Here is a 15,515-nt window from a genome sequence, read left to right as displayed (position 1 = left end):
TCCGACGAATATTGTACACATACAGCAACATATACTCTGTGCAATTATCATGCGTTCTTGTTGGTTTTGACCTCCGGTAATCGAGAGTGTAGTGTACTCTGTGCGAGTACCGGATCGCGGGGGACTTCAACTGATGCGTGATGCACAAGACGTCGGTGATGCAAATGAAAGAAAGCCTCTGCTGATTACCTGATGATAGAACAAAGTAAAATTATTGAAGAAACTGTCAATTAAGTGAAATTCATTGCAAAGATCTTATACCTACATCCGACGTCAATATCGGCACATCCGTAAAAAGCATTGTAGCTCCAACCAGCTATTATGCCTCATCCAGCCCTTCTTGATGCTTCTTCTTCTTAGACCGTTTCCGCTTCTTTTTTCCGTCTCGAATATCCACCGTCATCGCCCCATCATCCTTATTCTTATCTGTCGCATGTTTCCCCTCCGCACCGGCCGATGTACTCTCTTGGGCCGTTAGCGGCAGCGCAAAGTCGGCAGGGGTTCCGTTCTCATCACCAAACGTCTCCTTGCGCCACTGCCGTAGTCGTGCTTTCTTGCCCAGCTTCTTGAAGTCCTTTTTCTTGCGCTCCGGGTCACGGAACGACGCCAGTTTCTTCAAGCCCGCAAATTGGTTCAAGGCGCTGTCATCCGCCATGAGGATGTCTCGCGCAGTCAGTCCGAAGTTAACTGGCGACGTCTCGCGGTAGCGGAACTGGCCGCTGTATTTCTTGGAGGCGCCCGGGAGCAGGGCTGTGTCGAGGTCGAGGTCAAGGCTCTTGTCGACGAGCTGTTCGATTTTCCGGCGTTCCTTTCGTGCTTCCTTTTGCTTCTCCTTTTTCTCCTGTAGGGCTTGTTTCTTCTTGTGCTTGTAGGATTTGGGTTTAGCGGCATCCTCTTCATCGCCATCGCCATTGATTCCTTCATCACCGCCCTCGTGCGCTGCATCTTGCATGTCCGTGTCACTGAGCTGGGGCATCTCCCCTTCTTCGTCATCGAAATCCGGAACCAAGTCCTTGATGTCGATATCGTCATCCCACTTGGGCTTCTTCAGCTTTCGTTTCTTGGAGCCACCATGTAATCCTCCACCACTACTAGTATCATCACCATTTTCGGCCTCAGCGTAGTACTTCTCACCAAATCGCTTCTCCATCTCCTCCTCCCACTTGGCATCGTCCCATCCATCATCCAAAAAACGTGCCCAATCCTCCTCACTGAAATCTGACGTTCGCAGGCCTGCGGCTGCCTTGATCTTCTCAATTTTCTCCTCAAGCTGCTCGATTTTCAGTTTCCGTAGACGGTTCCGCTCCGCTTCACGCTGCTTCTTTTCCTCTTCCTTCTTCAGTCGTTCGGCCTGTCTTTTCTTCTTCCTGCTACTTTGGTCTTCTCTCCTGACAGATAATTTGGACGTAGTGTCTCGAGAATGCGTCACTAGCACCTCGTTGATTTTATTGGGATCCTCGAAACGGAAGTTGTATGCTTCTTCGAAGGCCTCGGCCTGCTGCTCTTCTTCCTCGTCATCGGATTCTAGGGGCTGGAATTTCGATTTTTCGGTAGGGACCCAGGCCCTGGATTTCAAGAAGTTGGACAGGAAGGTTTCAGGGTCTTTGTCTGCAGATTCGACATCCAGCACAGGTGCTTTTGTAATATCAGGGACCGTTGGCTTTGTCTTCGGAATGAGGAAGCCGCCCTCCTCATCCTCGCCCCCGCTGCCTCCATCACTTGCATCATTGGTGGCGTGCATTTCTTTGATAATCTCCCGTTTCAGATCTGCCTGTTCTTGTGCAAAGGTCTTTGGTTCCTCCTCCGCCTCCTTCTCGCCACCATTGGCGCCGCCGCGCAGCAGATTTTCTCTATGGTAATCGCGTATGAACATAGGCTTCTCCTTCTTAGCTGACGATGACTCCAACTCATCTTCCGCTTCTTTGATTTCGCTGTAGAATTTGACATTGGCATCGTAGACCCTGGGGTCCTTGGAGCGGATAGCGTTTAATGTATCAAAAATTTCGCGGTCGAGGTCTTCGGTTGCTAACACTCCTTCATCATCTTCATCTTCGGACTCAGAGGATGATTCCCCCTCGTCTTCTTCGGATCCGTCTGACGTGTCAGCACCGTCATCCGCCAGCTTTTTGCGTTTCCCAAGGCCGGTTGTTTTGCCGTATTTGTCCTCCACTATAGATATTTTTTTATAATGTTAGTGGGCAATTTCCGGGAAGTAGAAGGAAAGACAAAAAAAAGAAAAGAAAAGAAAAGAAAAGAAAAGAAAAGAAAACAAAAGGAAAGAAAAAACCAAAGGAAAGGAGAGAGAAATAGAAATAGATCTCGAAAAGGAGAAGGAAACAACGCACACTGTTGTATTTCTTCTCTTTTTTTGTTATACTCAAACCGCTTCGCGTACTCCTCGTTGACTTTGAACCCGATGTTGTTGTTTCCATTGCCGAGCAGGGCTCCTCCATCATCGCTGCTGTCATTGGAGCTGTCATCGTCCATGAGCAGTTTCTTCTGCTTCTTGGCTGGCGGCTCCATTTTCTCGACCAACAACGCTGAAACAGGACGGACAAAATAGAGCAAGACAATGGTAGTCAACACTAACGAGAGCAATAACAATAGGATACAATAAGGAAAACTGAGACGAGAAATAAAAAGCGCTTGGTTGGTGGCGCGAAATCCAGCCCTACAAACAAGTTATATTTTTTTCTTGGTGGGTTATTTTTCTCCTTCTTGACTGTGTATTTATTTAGCTTCATCCCTCGCGGCCAATGGGAGGAGAGCGGTGTGCGGGAGCTGGGGCGCTGTGGTAGAGTTTGGTCAAGGGCGAGCTGCGGATTGTCCCACAGCGGCCCACCACCGTCATTGCCACCTACAACACCTTTCCTCTGACATATCTCATGCTTTCGTATATATATATATGTGTGTGTGTTCATATCATGCGCCTTTCCGCTAACCAGTCATAATTGCTTGGCTATTTGAAACAGCCCCTTCCTCCTGATCTATGGAAACGGCGGTGTATTTCCCATAGACTGTTTACTACATGGCCACATCCCAGCCAGCGTCCTCCTCTGGCACCCAGGATGCGAACCCCATCAGTACCATGTATATTTATTTTGTTTATTTTCTTGGTTTGTTGGGGATGTAGCTAGCTAACACAGGGTGATTTGCAACCAGCCCGGTGGGCCTGAAGGAGGCCGCTCTCGATTCACCGACCTTTCGCGCAAGCGCCTTGCATTTCGCTGAGCAGATCGATCTTGTGGAGAAATGGCTGGATGGAGTGGCCAGGAGCGCCGTCAGGCTGAACTCAGAGCTCGCGTCGCTTGAAACTGCGGCAAACGCGTTGATCTCCAATATCCCAGCCCCGGCCGCTATCTCGGAAGCGGCCATCGATCATGATTATGCATTCTTTGCCTTGAGACGACACGGGGAGATTGTGAAAGATTTTTGGAACGCTGTCATCTCAACTGTTAAGAAGTCCGACTCGTTGATTGCGGAACCTATACGGGCGTTCATCCAGAATGATTTGCGACAGTTCAAGGTTTGTGGAGCTCGGGGTGGAGGTTCTGGACTCCGCCTGCCCGTCCCTAGGTGGTATTGCTGTTCACTGACGGCTCAATGAATGTTATAGGAAACGCGTCGTACACTTGAAGTAACCCAAAAACAACATGACACTTTACAAGCGAAATATTCTGCTCAGGGCAAATCGAAGGAACCGTCTTCGTTGCGAGAAGATGCCTTCCAGTTACACGAAGCTCGCAAAGCCTACTTGAAAGCGTCGATGGACTTTTGTGTCCAATCGCCGCAGATAAAAAATGCGCTCGACAAACTCATCGTGCGCGTTTCATTCGATCAATGGCGGGAGTTCAGGATTTTGCGCGAAGCCAATTCGTTGGCGTATTCAAAATGGGGCCAGGAGATGGATAGAATAAAGGGCTGGTCCAACGAGATTGAGACAAGTGAGAAACTATCAAAACGTGACCTGCTCGCCGCTAGAAAGCAAATCGAAGAGGCTGCTGAGCTGGCTGTTCGGCCATCTCGAGAACTTGACGATTATTCGGTATCTACAGTGCCATATCTAGGCTCACACGGTCCCGCTTCACTTAAGATGGGGAAGGACCATACCTTCCGGCCCGAAAAACAAGGTTGGTTGAACTTGAGGATCCTTACTGGGAAACCTACAAGAACGGCCTGGGTCCGCCGTTGGACCTTTTTGAGGCATGGGATCTTCGGGTGCCTGGTACATAGCTCTCGAACCGGCGGCGTGGAAGAAAGTGAGAGAATCGGGGTTCTTCTATGCAGTATTCGACCTGCATTTCAAGAGGAACGCCGATTTTGCTTTGAGGTCAAGACTAAGAACAATACTATATTGCTACAAGCTGAGACTCAAAAGGAGCTCACAGAATGGATCGGGTCTTTTGAAGCGGCCAAGAGAAAAGCCCTCGATAGTCCTTTTCCAGCTTCCCTTCCTGGAAATCCGCAAGTCCAAGACCCTGCTTTCTCAATATCTCAGCCGCCGGCACCTGAGTTTGCTGCAGATACCTCGGAGTCCCTCACACCCGGTGCAAATGATGAACCTTCCATCATAGACCGAGTTTGTACTGCCCCGCTTACAGACCGTGATGGTTTTGCAATCCGGAATAGTAGCGACCTGCCATCAAGGCGGTCCACTGCAGTCGAGCATGAGGTGGAAAGCGGCGGAAGGGACCATGCAAGTAGGCTTATTCAAAAGCTCGATATCCATCGACGTGCCGCAACAGGATTACAACAAACCAGTACTTCATCACCTCAGTCCAATACGCCTGGTATAGCTTCCCTGATAGCTGCCAGTCACACTCTCCTCCCTCTCGGCGCGCAAGCATCCGGAAACGCCCCAGAAAATGAATATAGACAGCGGTATCCCAACATATTTAATTACAACACTCGAGATGGCCCGGTGGGATCCCTTGCACCTCCAACCTTGGCGAATCCTCCTACACCTACTAGTATGAGTAGAGCAGCGGTGATTGTGAGCAGTGAAATCGGATTTGGGGTCAGAATCCCAGATGGGACAGGGGCAATGCCCAGCGGTATGATGGCAAACCTTTGGGGAAGTTCACATTGGGGTTATATGAACAGTTTGGAGTGTAAAGGAGTACCTGTATTGGCGGAAGGAACTGATGGCCAGGTATTATTCTTCTCAAATATTTTATCTGGTGGTAGTTTTCTTACTGTCTAGCTAACTTATGATGCGTACAGCCCAAGGGATCTGTTGAAGAAGCTCCAAGGAATTGCAGCCCGCCCGAAGATGATCGTCTCGCAGGTCGCCACAGACAAACTGTTAGTCTTGATGGTGGCAATCCATCAACTCTGAAGGACGGTGCCACGGTTGCATCCGAGTATCCCAGCTATTATCCTGCACAGCTAAAACCACACGACGCACAGTTTCGACTTCTTTTCCCCAATATTGCAAAAGATGAAACTCTTGTTTTTGTATTTCGAGCCTGTTTAAGTTTGAATGACCATCACGACTTCCCGGGAAGAGCATACGTCACGACAAGACGCATCTATTTTTACAGCAATCATTTCAGTCTCGTGTTTACAAGTTGTGTCGACCTCGATATGATTACTGATGTCACGGCTGCTCCCGGTAGAGATTGCGACTTCTTGTTCCTTCACCTAGATGTTGAAGAGGGAAACGATATCCCACGTCGACTTACAATAAAAACTTTTTTGGACTCTATGAAAATGATCCATAAGAGGCTGAATTATATAGTCAACATGTCGCAGGCGAAGGAACCACCCAATTTGGAGAAAATATTTAAATCTTTGATAAAAATGGAGGATATTACACGGACACCAAGTATGGAGAGTTGGGAAGATGTCTCCCTGAACACCCCAGTCGATGGGGCGTCGCGTAACGTTGCCGGGAAACGTTCTGATACCCCCTTTAAGCCAGAATTACGCCCTGACCATGACTTGAATATGAATAAACGCAAGCATGATCACGACTCACTTCGAATAAAGTTGCCATCTCAGCCCGTCCACTATGTGCCGCAGGGTGCCCCTCTCCTAGCTGCCGAGAAATTCTATGATATCAGTTCGAAAGCCTTGTTCCATGTTCTATTTGGGGATAAAAGTGCTGTTTGCCAACTGCTTCAACATCAGCGGAGTGCCCAAAGTAAGTTTTAAATATTTTCGTCTGAGTACTAGTCGTAATTCAAACTAACAGGATAACACGTACAAGACATTAGACAAGGTCCGTGGTCGAGTCTTCATTCTGCACATTTGAGACGCGATATCAAATATCAAATAAAGATGGCAGACACGTTCGGTAAGCGAAACAATAGCTTCGTATCCATAGATTTTTCTGAACCCAAACTAATAAAAACTTAGGACGACTACGCCTCACTGATGTATCTGACTATCAAATCGTTGATGTTCTAAACGACCACTTGTGCTACGTAGTTACTGATAAACGGACGCCGTGGCATCTGCCTTTTAAACGCTATTTCAGGCTTGTTAGTAAAATTGTTATTACCTATGTCTCAAAATCAAGATGCAAGCTTGCCATATTCACCAAGGTGGAATGGCTATGGGAACCATATATCATTCGAAGTAAGTTGTTGTTTCATCTAACCTGTGTCCGGAATTAATATGCCGGCTCCTATCAAATAACTAATGTGACGGATTACCAGGCATAATCGATAGGCAAGCCCTGAACGATCTTGAACAGGATGCGCTTGATCTTGTGGATCTTGTTTCCGAAGAGGTTAAACGGCTTGGCTCCCATAACCAAACAAAAATGGCTATAGCACTATTCGGCCACATTGGCCGCCAAACTCGAGGCACTGAATTTACTGAGGATTCGCAAAACTTAAAACCCTATCTTCGCCGTCCCCTCAAGCAAAGTGGTATCATCCCACTTCTACTTGAAACTTCCGGGTCTTTGTTACAGAGTGCAGTATCGTCGTTGATGATTTGGTTTTGGGGGTTGCTTCGATGGCTGTGGAAAACTTGCAGAGCTCACAGCATCATACTCCTGTTGCTCGCGTTTAGCGTGCTTATTAATGCTTTCCATTCGTACCATGATACCGTTGAATGGTGGCATGAGCGTAATGCCGGCAACTTCATGACCCGGCTTGGTGTTGGACCTAATCGTGTTATGAGCAAGGCGGTATATATTAAAGACATGGATGATGCGATTGCTAATACTACAGGTATTGACATAAGCAATCCAGGTTCTTGGTCAGTCCGTTATATTTTGTCATTTATCGGTTTGCAGATGTGCAGCAAGCTGACTTTCAATAACCTTGGATTGGTCTAGCTTCTCAACTTTCCGCGAGAGCAACGCTTTAGGATTTTCAGATATGCCACGAATAATCACACCCTCTGAAACCAACACCAAGGATTCCAGGGCAAAAGGCGCAAGGCTGCAGCTGCAACGGACGAGAGAGCGGCTAGGGATCTACCGACACAACCTCCTTGTTGCCTTAAGGGTGGTTAACCGGATAGAAAATGAAGTAGTCCAGGCGGAATGGGAACGCTGGCTCCAACAGGAAACGCAGAAGTGCCACGCGATCGAGACTCTACTGAAAGATCGGGAACGATTAAATGACCGCGACGGCAGCGATGAGACGGTTTCGGATTTGAAGCAGCGGTTCGCAGCGACGGATATTGAAGATATCCAGTATTGGTATGAGGATTATTGTTTGAGTTGCCAGCAGGAGCTGGAGAAGATTCGTGGTTGATTACTAACAGGGTCTCTCTCTCTCTCTCTCTCTTTAATATATATATATATGTATATGTATCCTTGAGTTTCATTTTTCGCGGCGGGTGATTTTCTTGTAGGGTTTTTCTTGCTTTCGTCCAAATGGGAAAATTGGTTGGCTTTGATATGATACCCAGTTTGATCTGGTATTGGCGCATGTCAGGGTGGACCAAGGGCGGATTATTCGTTTTAACTTTCGCCTTTGGATCGCGAAGGATAGAGGTATGATTTCTCGTTTGTTATAACTTTCAGAATTGAATCGTTCTTCTCGACAACCGAGTCCCTTTTTTGTCAAGCTGCAATGCCCACTCTGGTCGCCGGATTTGGTTCCCAAATTGGGTGAGGCTTTTCAGTATCCTGTATAAAATCATTTTGCGTTGCGTTATTTGTGACTGACGCTTCCTGCCTCGTAGGAAGTAATCTTGGGTCTCCCTAACGACAACGGGTTCATGACTGATATTTGGCCACCAAGATCACCCATACTCTTTCCTTAATATATCCCCAAAACAGACCAGAGATGACTGGCGCCAGTACCCCATAAAATAAATTTCCAGAGGGGAAATCATTGCCCCCTTTCAATTCTGCCTCGGTTTTACACTCCCCTCAAGCACCACATAGTACACCACCGTCCCATCCCCACCCATTCCTCTATTAACCATCGCCATCAAAGCTCGTTTGCCACCCCACTCCTTCCCCCTCCGCCGCCGCTCATAGTCCGCAAATATCTCTTCTTTACTCCGTTTCTTCTCCTCCTTTGCCTCCACTTTCTCCTCCTTTTGATCCTTATTCTTCTCGTTCTCTCTCACTTCTCCGCTATTCGTTTCTGACATACCACTGCAATCATCTTCATTCGCATTCCCAACCCCGTCTCCATGTTTGCCATCGGGCAACTCCAACGCATCAAAACATTCCGCCAGCCTTCTTAAGCTCCATGCCTGTCCCTGTGCCGTTGGAATCACCCACTCGCGTTCTACGGGAACATCGTCCGTACTAATGCCATGGTCTAGCATGTAGGCTTGCTCGTCTGGGTGAGTATAGTAGGCTTGAGGCGGCAGGCCGGATATTAGGGGTATGCGTTGGGTCGGGGAGAGGGTGTACGGATCGTGGATGCGCAGGGCTGTCCAGAAGTGTTGGTGCTGGAGGTTATGCAATATTTGGACGGCAAGGGAGGCGATGGGGTTTTGAGCAGTGGGGGCTGTGAGGGCTGTAAGGGCGGAAGGCGAGGGAGTGGGTGAGGTGGCTGCGGTTGCGGCGCGCATTGCGAATTTGGCAGGTTTGGATAGGTATATGGAAGTGCGGGGAGCTGTGGATTGATTGTATGACGATTGTAGATGAGTGGTTTGACCGGGTTGGGTATCAATTCAGTGCCCGGTGAGAGCTAGCTCTTCAGGAAGTATCTTGCATCAAGCGGGCTCTCAGTCGGAGCTCAGATCTGCGGGGAATTCAATCCTAGCCAGGAATTTCATTACTAATCGTGATATGAATTTGGATATGAATAATGCTCCTGAATATATCCCTGGACGGTTGATTTCGCTCCATAATCGGTAGTATGTAGTTGGTAAGTAATAAGAAAAGGAACGGACCTAAATAGGGCTGAGCTCAATGGAGCGCCGGGATGCGTGACCAGCCAAGCCCTAAAGTGGGCTGAGGTATATTAGAGCCTCAGGAGAACCAACAGAACAGATGGCATCATTGGGCGGTAGAGTTCAAGCGCGACTCTCATTCTTCAATTTTTTTGCATTTCGAATCTGAACCTCTGCTTCTTACCGCTTTTCAATCCTTCTTTCAATATAGACGTTCCCTTTTGTTTTGTTTTAATTCAGCGTCTAGTTTTGCTTATCTCTGCAGTTATTTCGGTTCCTATTCTCTGTTACATGTGCCTCATTTATCATCACCTCCATACGCAGGCTCTAAGTTCAACTTCAATACCTCTGAAATCCAAATGGCGCGCCAAAAGCAAAAAGCCCCGTTACAACGCATTCCATCATCCGGAGTGATGAATGCGCCTCCAGATTTCCTGGGACATAATATGCGGCAAACCAATGGTGTCACATCAGGCAAAGGCTTTCCCGAAGCCGTCGCAAAGTCGTCAGCGGGGGGCGAACCTGGCCTTCTTCGACTAATTATATGTGTTGGAGGAATATATGCGTCATTGTAAGAAGTGATGTACTCCAGTTTTTATCTAATCTCCAATGCTAACACCTGCATGCAATTGAAAGTTTGTCTTGGGGAGTTCTTCAAGAAGCCATCACTACTACTTCGTACGCCGTTTACGATCCAAGAGCGGATGACCCCAACCCGCCAACGGAACGATGGACGTTTTCAGTCGTCCTGAATACAATACAGTCCTTTTTCGCGGCCATAACAGGCTTCATGTACCTTTATTTTTCCACTCCACGGGGCCAAAAAAGTCCGGCGGTCTTCCCAACAACGCGCATCCTCTTCCCCCTTGTTCTTATCAGCATATCCTCCTCCCTCGCTTCACCCTTCGGCTATGCCAGCCTTGGACACATCGATTACCTCACTTTCGTCCTTGCAAAGTCCTGCAAATTACTGCCAGTAATGTTTCTCCATCTCGCCATTTTTCGCAAACGCTATCCCCTATACAAGTACGGCGTGATACTTCTCGTTACCATTGGCGTTGCGACATTTACCCTCCACCACCCCACCTCCAGCAAGAAAAAAAACAGCCATAGTAATAATGGAAACGGCTCCTCCATCTACGGTCTCTTCCTCCTATCCTTAAACCTGCTCCTAGACGGCCTCACAAACACGACTCAGGACCACATATTTTCGTCTCCAAAACTATACTCACGCTTCACCGGCCCGCAGATGATGGTGGCGCAAAACTTGCTCTGCACACTCCTGACAACCACCTACCTCCTGGTCACTCCACACGTGTCCACCTCAATTCTCCGCCTCATGCCTCTCCCCATCGACCTATCGCAGACCTCGGAGCTAGCTTCTGCCCTTGCGTTCCTATCCCGCCACCCAACCGCAACAAAGGATATAATTGCCTTCGCTGCCTGCGGTGCAATTGGCCAGTTATTTATATTCCACACTCTGGCGCATTTCTCTTCCCTGCTGCTTGTCACTGTTACAGTTACGAGGAAGATGCTTACGATGCTGTTGAGCGTGATGTGGTTCGGCCATCGGCTGAGTGGGGGCCAATGGATAGGCGTTGGGCTGGTCTTTGGTGGCATCGGGGCAGAAGGGGTGGTGCAGAAGAGAGAAAAGGCTAAGAAGCTGGCAGAGAAGGAGGAGAAGAAGAAGCTGGAGAGTAATAATGTGAATAAAGGGGAGAAGCAGCTGTAAAGCTTTGTTGAGGGGAGCAACACACACACACACACACATGTATATATGTATATATATATGATATACAAAAATATATCAGAATAGTTGAGTTAATTAGCATTTTGCTGTATTATACATGTTGACGGCGTTAGTTTTTTTATTTTGGATTCTTTGCAGAATATTTTTATACCCTCCTCATGCTCTTGCATTTTATTACCTTCACCAATATGTTCCCCATGATGTATCCCTTCCAAAAAACTCATGTGCTACAATGAATGGAGAGGTAAGCTCAGTTATGTGCTGACATAGTCGACACGGGGTTGCCCTACATGGCTTACCGCCAAATTAGTATTAATGTTGCATGATGGTGATTTTCACCAAGGTTCAAGGATAGCATAGATGTCCGATAGTCGGATTAGAGCTTGCGTATTTATCACATTTTCCTTAAATATCCATTACCTCTGCTAAGCACACTTCATTGCTTGTTAACGTCCGTCTATAGCAGAGGCAATACCAACAGGGAGAAACTATAACACGTTTTTTTTTCTGTATATCATATTTGTTGCATTGGTATGTGGAGAAGGTCTATATCTAACTCTGTTACAATCATTATGCATAGGAATGACGGTAATATAACAAGCGGACGGAGAAGTGTCGGGAAACAAAAATGAAATCTAGCAAAGGCGAGCTGACAAAACGAAAACAAAATATTGAGTTGAATGAAAGCGATTCAAAAATGGGGAGGCGTACTTAAATACTAGGACTAGTTGAAAAGGGAGGTTGTTGATGGAGGGCGATATACTCTATCTGATTTCTATATTAAGGTGGTAAATTTTGGTAAGTGGGCTTTTATTTTCAGCGCTGCATCGAAGGAAGAAGAAGAAGAATAAAGAGATCGATGGAAAACATCAGTTAGATCAGAGGAGTGGAAGTTGAAAGCGCGACACTTTAGAATGGTGGGGCGGAGACACGTTGTGCCGCAATCACAATACTTCAGCATCCAATGTCTTGCAGCATCCAAGAGACATAAGTATATGATGTGTGGAGCGTTTCCATTGCGATTGCCAGAATTATTTCCGTTATTATCATCGTCGTCGTCATCAAGACGTTAACCGGTTGTAACATCACAGTTTCACTGTTCTAGAAGAGGGTTACTTTGGGCGAAGAGATGTTTGAAAAACCAACCGCGTTGATAGCTGAAGCTGTCCCTCGGATTCATATATGACTTGGGCCCCTTTCGAAAAATACGATTCAAGCCTTAAGATGAGAGGCGGACAGGGATAGCGGTGGTGGCATTGGGATAAACACTGGCCGTTGTCGTGTCTCAGGCTCATATCCCTCAGCATCAAACTTCCGTTTCCCAGGCGGCGGATTTGGCAGCTCACAGTACGGCCCAATGCCCTTTTCCTCAGGCGAAGGATATGCTCTGAAGAATTGCTGCTGACTCGCTGAGTCCCTCCGGACCACGTTTTGCATGGCAGAGGCAGAGCGGGGACGAGGTGGTTTGATGAGTGGAACACTTGCAGTGTGGATAGCTGTCGCGTGTTGGATGGTTTTAAATGGCGGGATTTCTTGTTTCGATAAGAGAGGGGTGACGAAGTCTCCAGACGGGGATGTTAGCCTGTGGACATATGTGTGAGCTCCAGTCCTCGGGCTGTGCCCTTTGATAAGATCTAGGGGAAAGGCAGAGTCCGTGGCGGGACTGTAAGAAGGTATTCTCGGTGATTTTGAGATGGAAACGAAGTGGCATTGTGAAGCAGCAGTGCTCTTAGAAGGCATCATTGAAGTTTGGCAATGATAATTACCGTCTGGCTGGAAGACGCCGTCCAGTTTGAAAGAACTCATTCGCTGCTCCATGTCAGCTTTATGAGACGTTTGCCATTTTCGCCTAGCTCGTTTAGGATTCCTTTCGTCTTCCCCTATAGGCTTTTCTGCTTTCATGCCCTCCCGTTCAAGGGTATCGACACCATTTCCATGTACATCACCAAGGTCATCGCCATCGCTATCGTCACCCTCAAGATCAAAAACCCTAGTTTCCAACCCCATCGTGGAATCATCGATTATGCCGATTCTTTCCTCCAATCTAGACACATGATCCAGCAAGCTATCAGTCTTGTCGTCCACGGCAGCAAACTTTTGCGGCACCTCCCGTTCCATAAACTTATAAAACGAATGCATAGCCTCCCTCAGAACTCTAGCATCTTCACGACGCGCCCGTCTTTCCTCCTTCAATGCCTCCTCCCAAAGGCTTCGATCATGTCGCTGTTGCTCTTCTAGCTGAGAGACCCTTTCTAGAAGCGCCGCCAGCGCTGGCGGTGAGACAGGCTCACTTACTTGGGAACTGCTTACCATATTACTAGGTATGTGGTAGCATGCCTGATGGCCACATTCACAAGTAGTGCCCGGACAGGATTCATTGCGACGAAACCCCTGGCACGAGCAGCGCTGGTTAGGAATAGATGGATGGAGCAATATAAATCGACATTCACCCCTTGGAAGAGCCAACTTTGAAGGAGTAGCGGGGAGAGTGAAGCTTTTCCTATAGGGTCGAGTGTGAGAAGTTGGGTTTGGGGTAGGAGATGAAGAATTAGGATTGAACATCAGATTGAGACTATGCGCATGTCGTTAAACGTTATAGGCATGTCTACGCAGCGAAAGTGACGTTACAGGAGGATTTTCGGCTTTGGTTTTTTGGATGACTTGGTAAGCCTTTCAACAAAGAGGTTATTGGAGTTGAGAAAATGCGAGGACGTTGCACGACAAAAGCAAGGCGGGGATTCTAGGAGGTGAAGAGAGAAGTGAGATAATATCAGATGTGGATGGATATGACAGAACTGGATAGCCGGAACAGGTGAGGGAATGTTCTACGGAGGAAATATCGGGAGCTGCATGTATAGGCTGATCAGGGTTATGGGTTTTCTGACTTTTTATTAAAAAAATAAAAAAAGGAAGGTAGGACGATGACGGAAGAATCGAAAATCGACAGGGAACGGTTAGATGAGGAAAATAAGAAGAAATAAGAGAAGTTGTTCCCTTTTCTTGACTGTTTTATTTTTGTCTTCCCCCTTTTGTCTATTTGACCTTGAAGTTGGTCCTTTCATTATTTATGGTTCGTGTCCCCGACTCCGTCCAACAATTGACAAACATGCGCATGCCATAACGTGCTGACCGGGGGTATAAGATGTAAGGTTTTGTTCAGTGCTTGGGGACAAGTGGGATGTGGTGGATCAGGACCACCCGCGCTAGCGCCAGAGTTCCCACGCCGCCACGCCTTGACATCCCTGCCATGATCCTGGTAGTCGACGGAGGTCGGTGAACGGAAGCTTACCATCCCCACCATCGGTAAAGCCGTTTCAGCCTTCGAAAGAGCTTCGAAGTGGCTTAAGTTGATAACATGTTTTCTGGGACCGGCGGAGGAGCTGAATCATCCGGGTCAATATTAGTACCACTTCCAGGATGCGAAGGGCGCTATTGTGAGAATACCCTCAGATGCAGATCCGGGAATTATTGCGAGGTGGGGAAAAAGGCGGCTCGGCCCTCTTGACAAACGTGCGACGGAGACCTTGATAGCTGATACAGTGAGGTTATACTAAAGTTGGCTAATTATGAAATAAGGGCAGAGAGCACAGTATGTTCAAAAAGGCGGGAAGCGAATCACGCAAAATATCAATGCGCGCGCAGGTGATCATAGAGAAGGTCTTGGATGGATGGATGCGCCAAAGGGGAGGGCCAAGCCAATTGTGACCAACTTCTGAGGTGAACATGAGAGAATAATCAAAGCTGACATGCAAGGAGACTCGTTTCCCTTGGCCTTAGAAGGTATACCCTTTTCTCTAATACTCTCATTACGTTTCGCTATAAAACTCGGAGCCAGAAAATTCGTCCTTTCACGAAATATCGCGAGTGCGAAGACAAATATCCGCAGATCAGTTATCGAAGATATTGGATCAGCCATGCTGCAAATTTGATTCCGAAACAGACAATGCAATATGTTCAACTGATTAATGATGTATTGATCGATGTCGCAAGGCTTCTGGACTGATTTTCAAGTTTTTCTTTATACTTGTTGCACAACTAGCATGGGTACCTCCACATTTTCTGCCAATGAATGGGTCGAACGTAGCCAAATGCCATCAGGATTGGCTCTGATGGCGTGAGCGTGAGCATGAAAACCGAACACCCTGCGACAACATGCAACGCCTTTAATATGCCGTCCGGTAATGGTTTATCCTCTAGAATGGAAATGAAACAGAGCAGGATACCGCCTGTCCTTACTGTTTGTGCTTGACACAAAACAATATTTTTTCACCGGGCCAGCGGGAAACAAAATTTATTCGAATTTCAACCTTTGAGAGAGGCCATTGCCAGTACCTTTCGCAAACTGGCTCCAGAAAGTAGAGCAGGTACTCATTGGCCAAGTCAAGTCCCACCATATATTCCTCGCTGTCTGCGAAGTTACACCATTGGAAGCCACACTAAATTCATG

The 15,515-nt window shown here is 47.4% G+C and overlaps 5 protein-coding genes across 5 annotated transcripts; 2 read left to right on the top strand and 3 right to left on the bottom strand.

Annotated features, from left to right (window-relative positions):
* Window positions 1-319: 319 nt before the first annotated feature.
* On the bottom strand, window positions 320-2,523 carry HCBG_06989 (ribosome biogenesis protein Kri1; the record flags this gene model as incomplete). Its single annotated transcript, XM_045434038.1, has 2 exons — window positions 320-2,169; window positions 2,346-2,523. The coding sequence occupies 2 exons, from the start codon at window positions 2,521-2,523 to the stop codon at window positions 320-322; spliced, it is 2,028 nt and encodes a 675-aa protein (XP_045285519.1).
* A 505-nt stretch (window positions 2,524-3,028) lies between these two features.
* HCBG_06988 (uncharacterized protein) lies at window positions 3,029-7,715 on the top strand (the record flags this gene model as incomplete). Its single annotated transcript, XM_045434037.1, has 7 exons — window positions 3,029-3,090; window positions 3,163-3,526; window positions 3,617-5,152; window positions 5,224-6,145; window positions 6,361-6,582; window positions 6,663-7,212; window positions 7,292-7,715. 7 exons carry the CDS (start codon window positions 3,029-3,031, stop codon window positions 7,713-7,715), a joined length of 4,080 nt encoding a protein of 1,359 aa, XP_045285518.1.
* A 595-nt stretch (window positions 7,716-8,310) lies between these two features.
* Window positions 8,311-9,280, bottom strand: HCBG_06987 (uncharacterized protein; the record flags this gene model as incomplete). The annotated part of the gene is made up of 2 exons (XM_045434036.1): window positions 8,311-9,038; window positions 9,138-9,280. The coding sequence occupies one exon, from the start codon at window positions 8,992-8,994 to the stop codon at window positions 8,311-8,313; it is 684 nt and encodes a 227-aa protein (XP_045285517.1).
* Window positions 9,281-9,677: 397 nt separating this feature from the next.
* On the top strand, window positions 9,678-11,050 carry HCBG_06986 (UDP-Glc/Gal endoplasmic reticulum nucleotide sugar transporter; the record flags this gene model as incomplete). Its single annotated transcript, XM_045434035.1, has 2 exons — window positions 9,678-9,889; window positions 9,955-11,050. The coding sequence occupies 2 exons, from the start codon at window positions 9,678-9,680 to the stop codon at window positions 11,048-11,050; spliced, it is 1,308 nt and encodes a 435-aa protein (XP_045285516.1).
* A 1,230-nt stretch (window positions 11,051-12,280) lies between these two features.
* Window positions 12,281-14,984, bottom strand: HCBG_06985 (uncharacterized protein; the record flags this gene model as incomplete). Its single annotated transcript, XM_045434034.1, has 4 exons — window positions 12,281-13,640; window positions 13,678-13,808; window positions 14,175-14,448; window positions 14,815-14,984. 4 exons carry the CDS (start codon window positions 14,982-14,984, stop codon window positions 12,281-12,283), a joined length of 1,935 nt encoding a protein of 644 aa, XP_045285515.1.
* Window positions 14,985-15,515: the final 531 nt, after the last annotated feature.

This window comes from Histoplasma capsulatum (genome assembly GCF_000150115.1).
Source record: "Histoplasma capsulatum G186AR genomic scaffold supercont2.10, whole genome shotgun sequence".
Lineage (NCBI taxonomy): Eukaryota > Fungi > Ascomycota > Eurotiomycetes > Onygenales > Ajellomycetaceae > Histoplasma > Histoplasma capsulatum.
The sequence above is the reverse complement of the archived record's forward strand: the minus strand, read 5'-3'. Positions and strand labels throughout refer to the sequence as shown.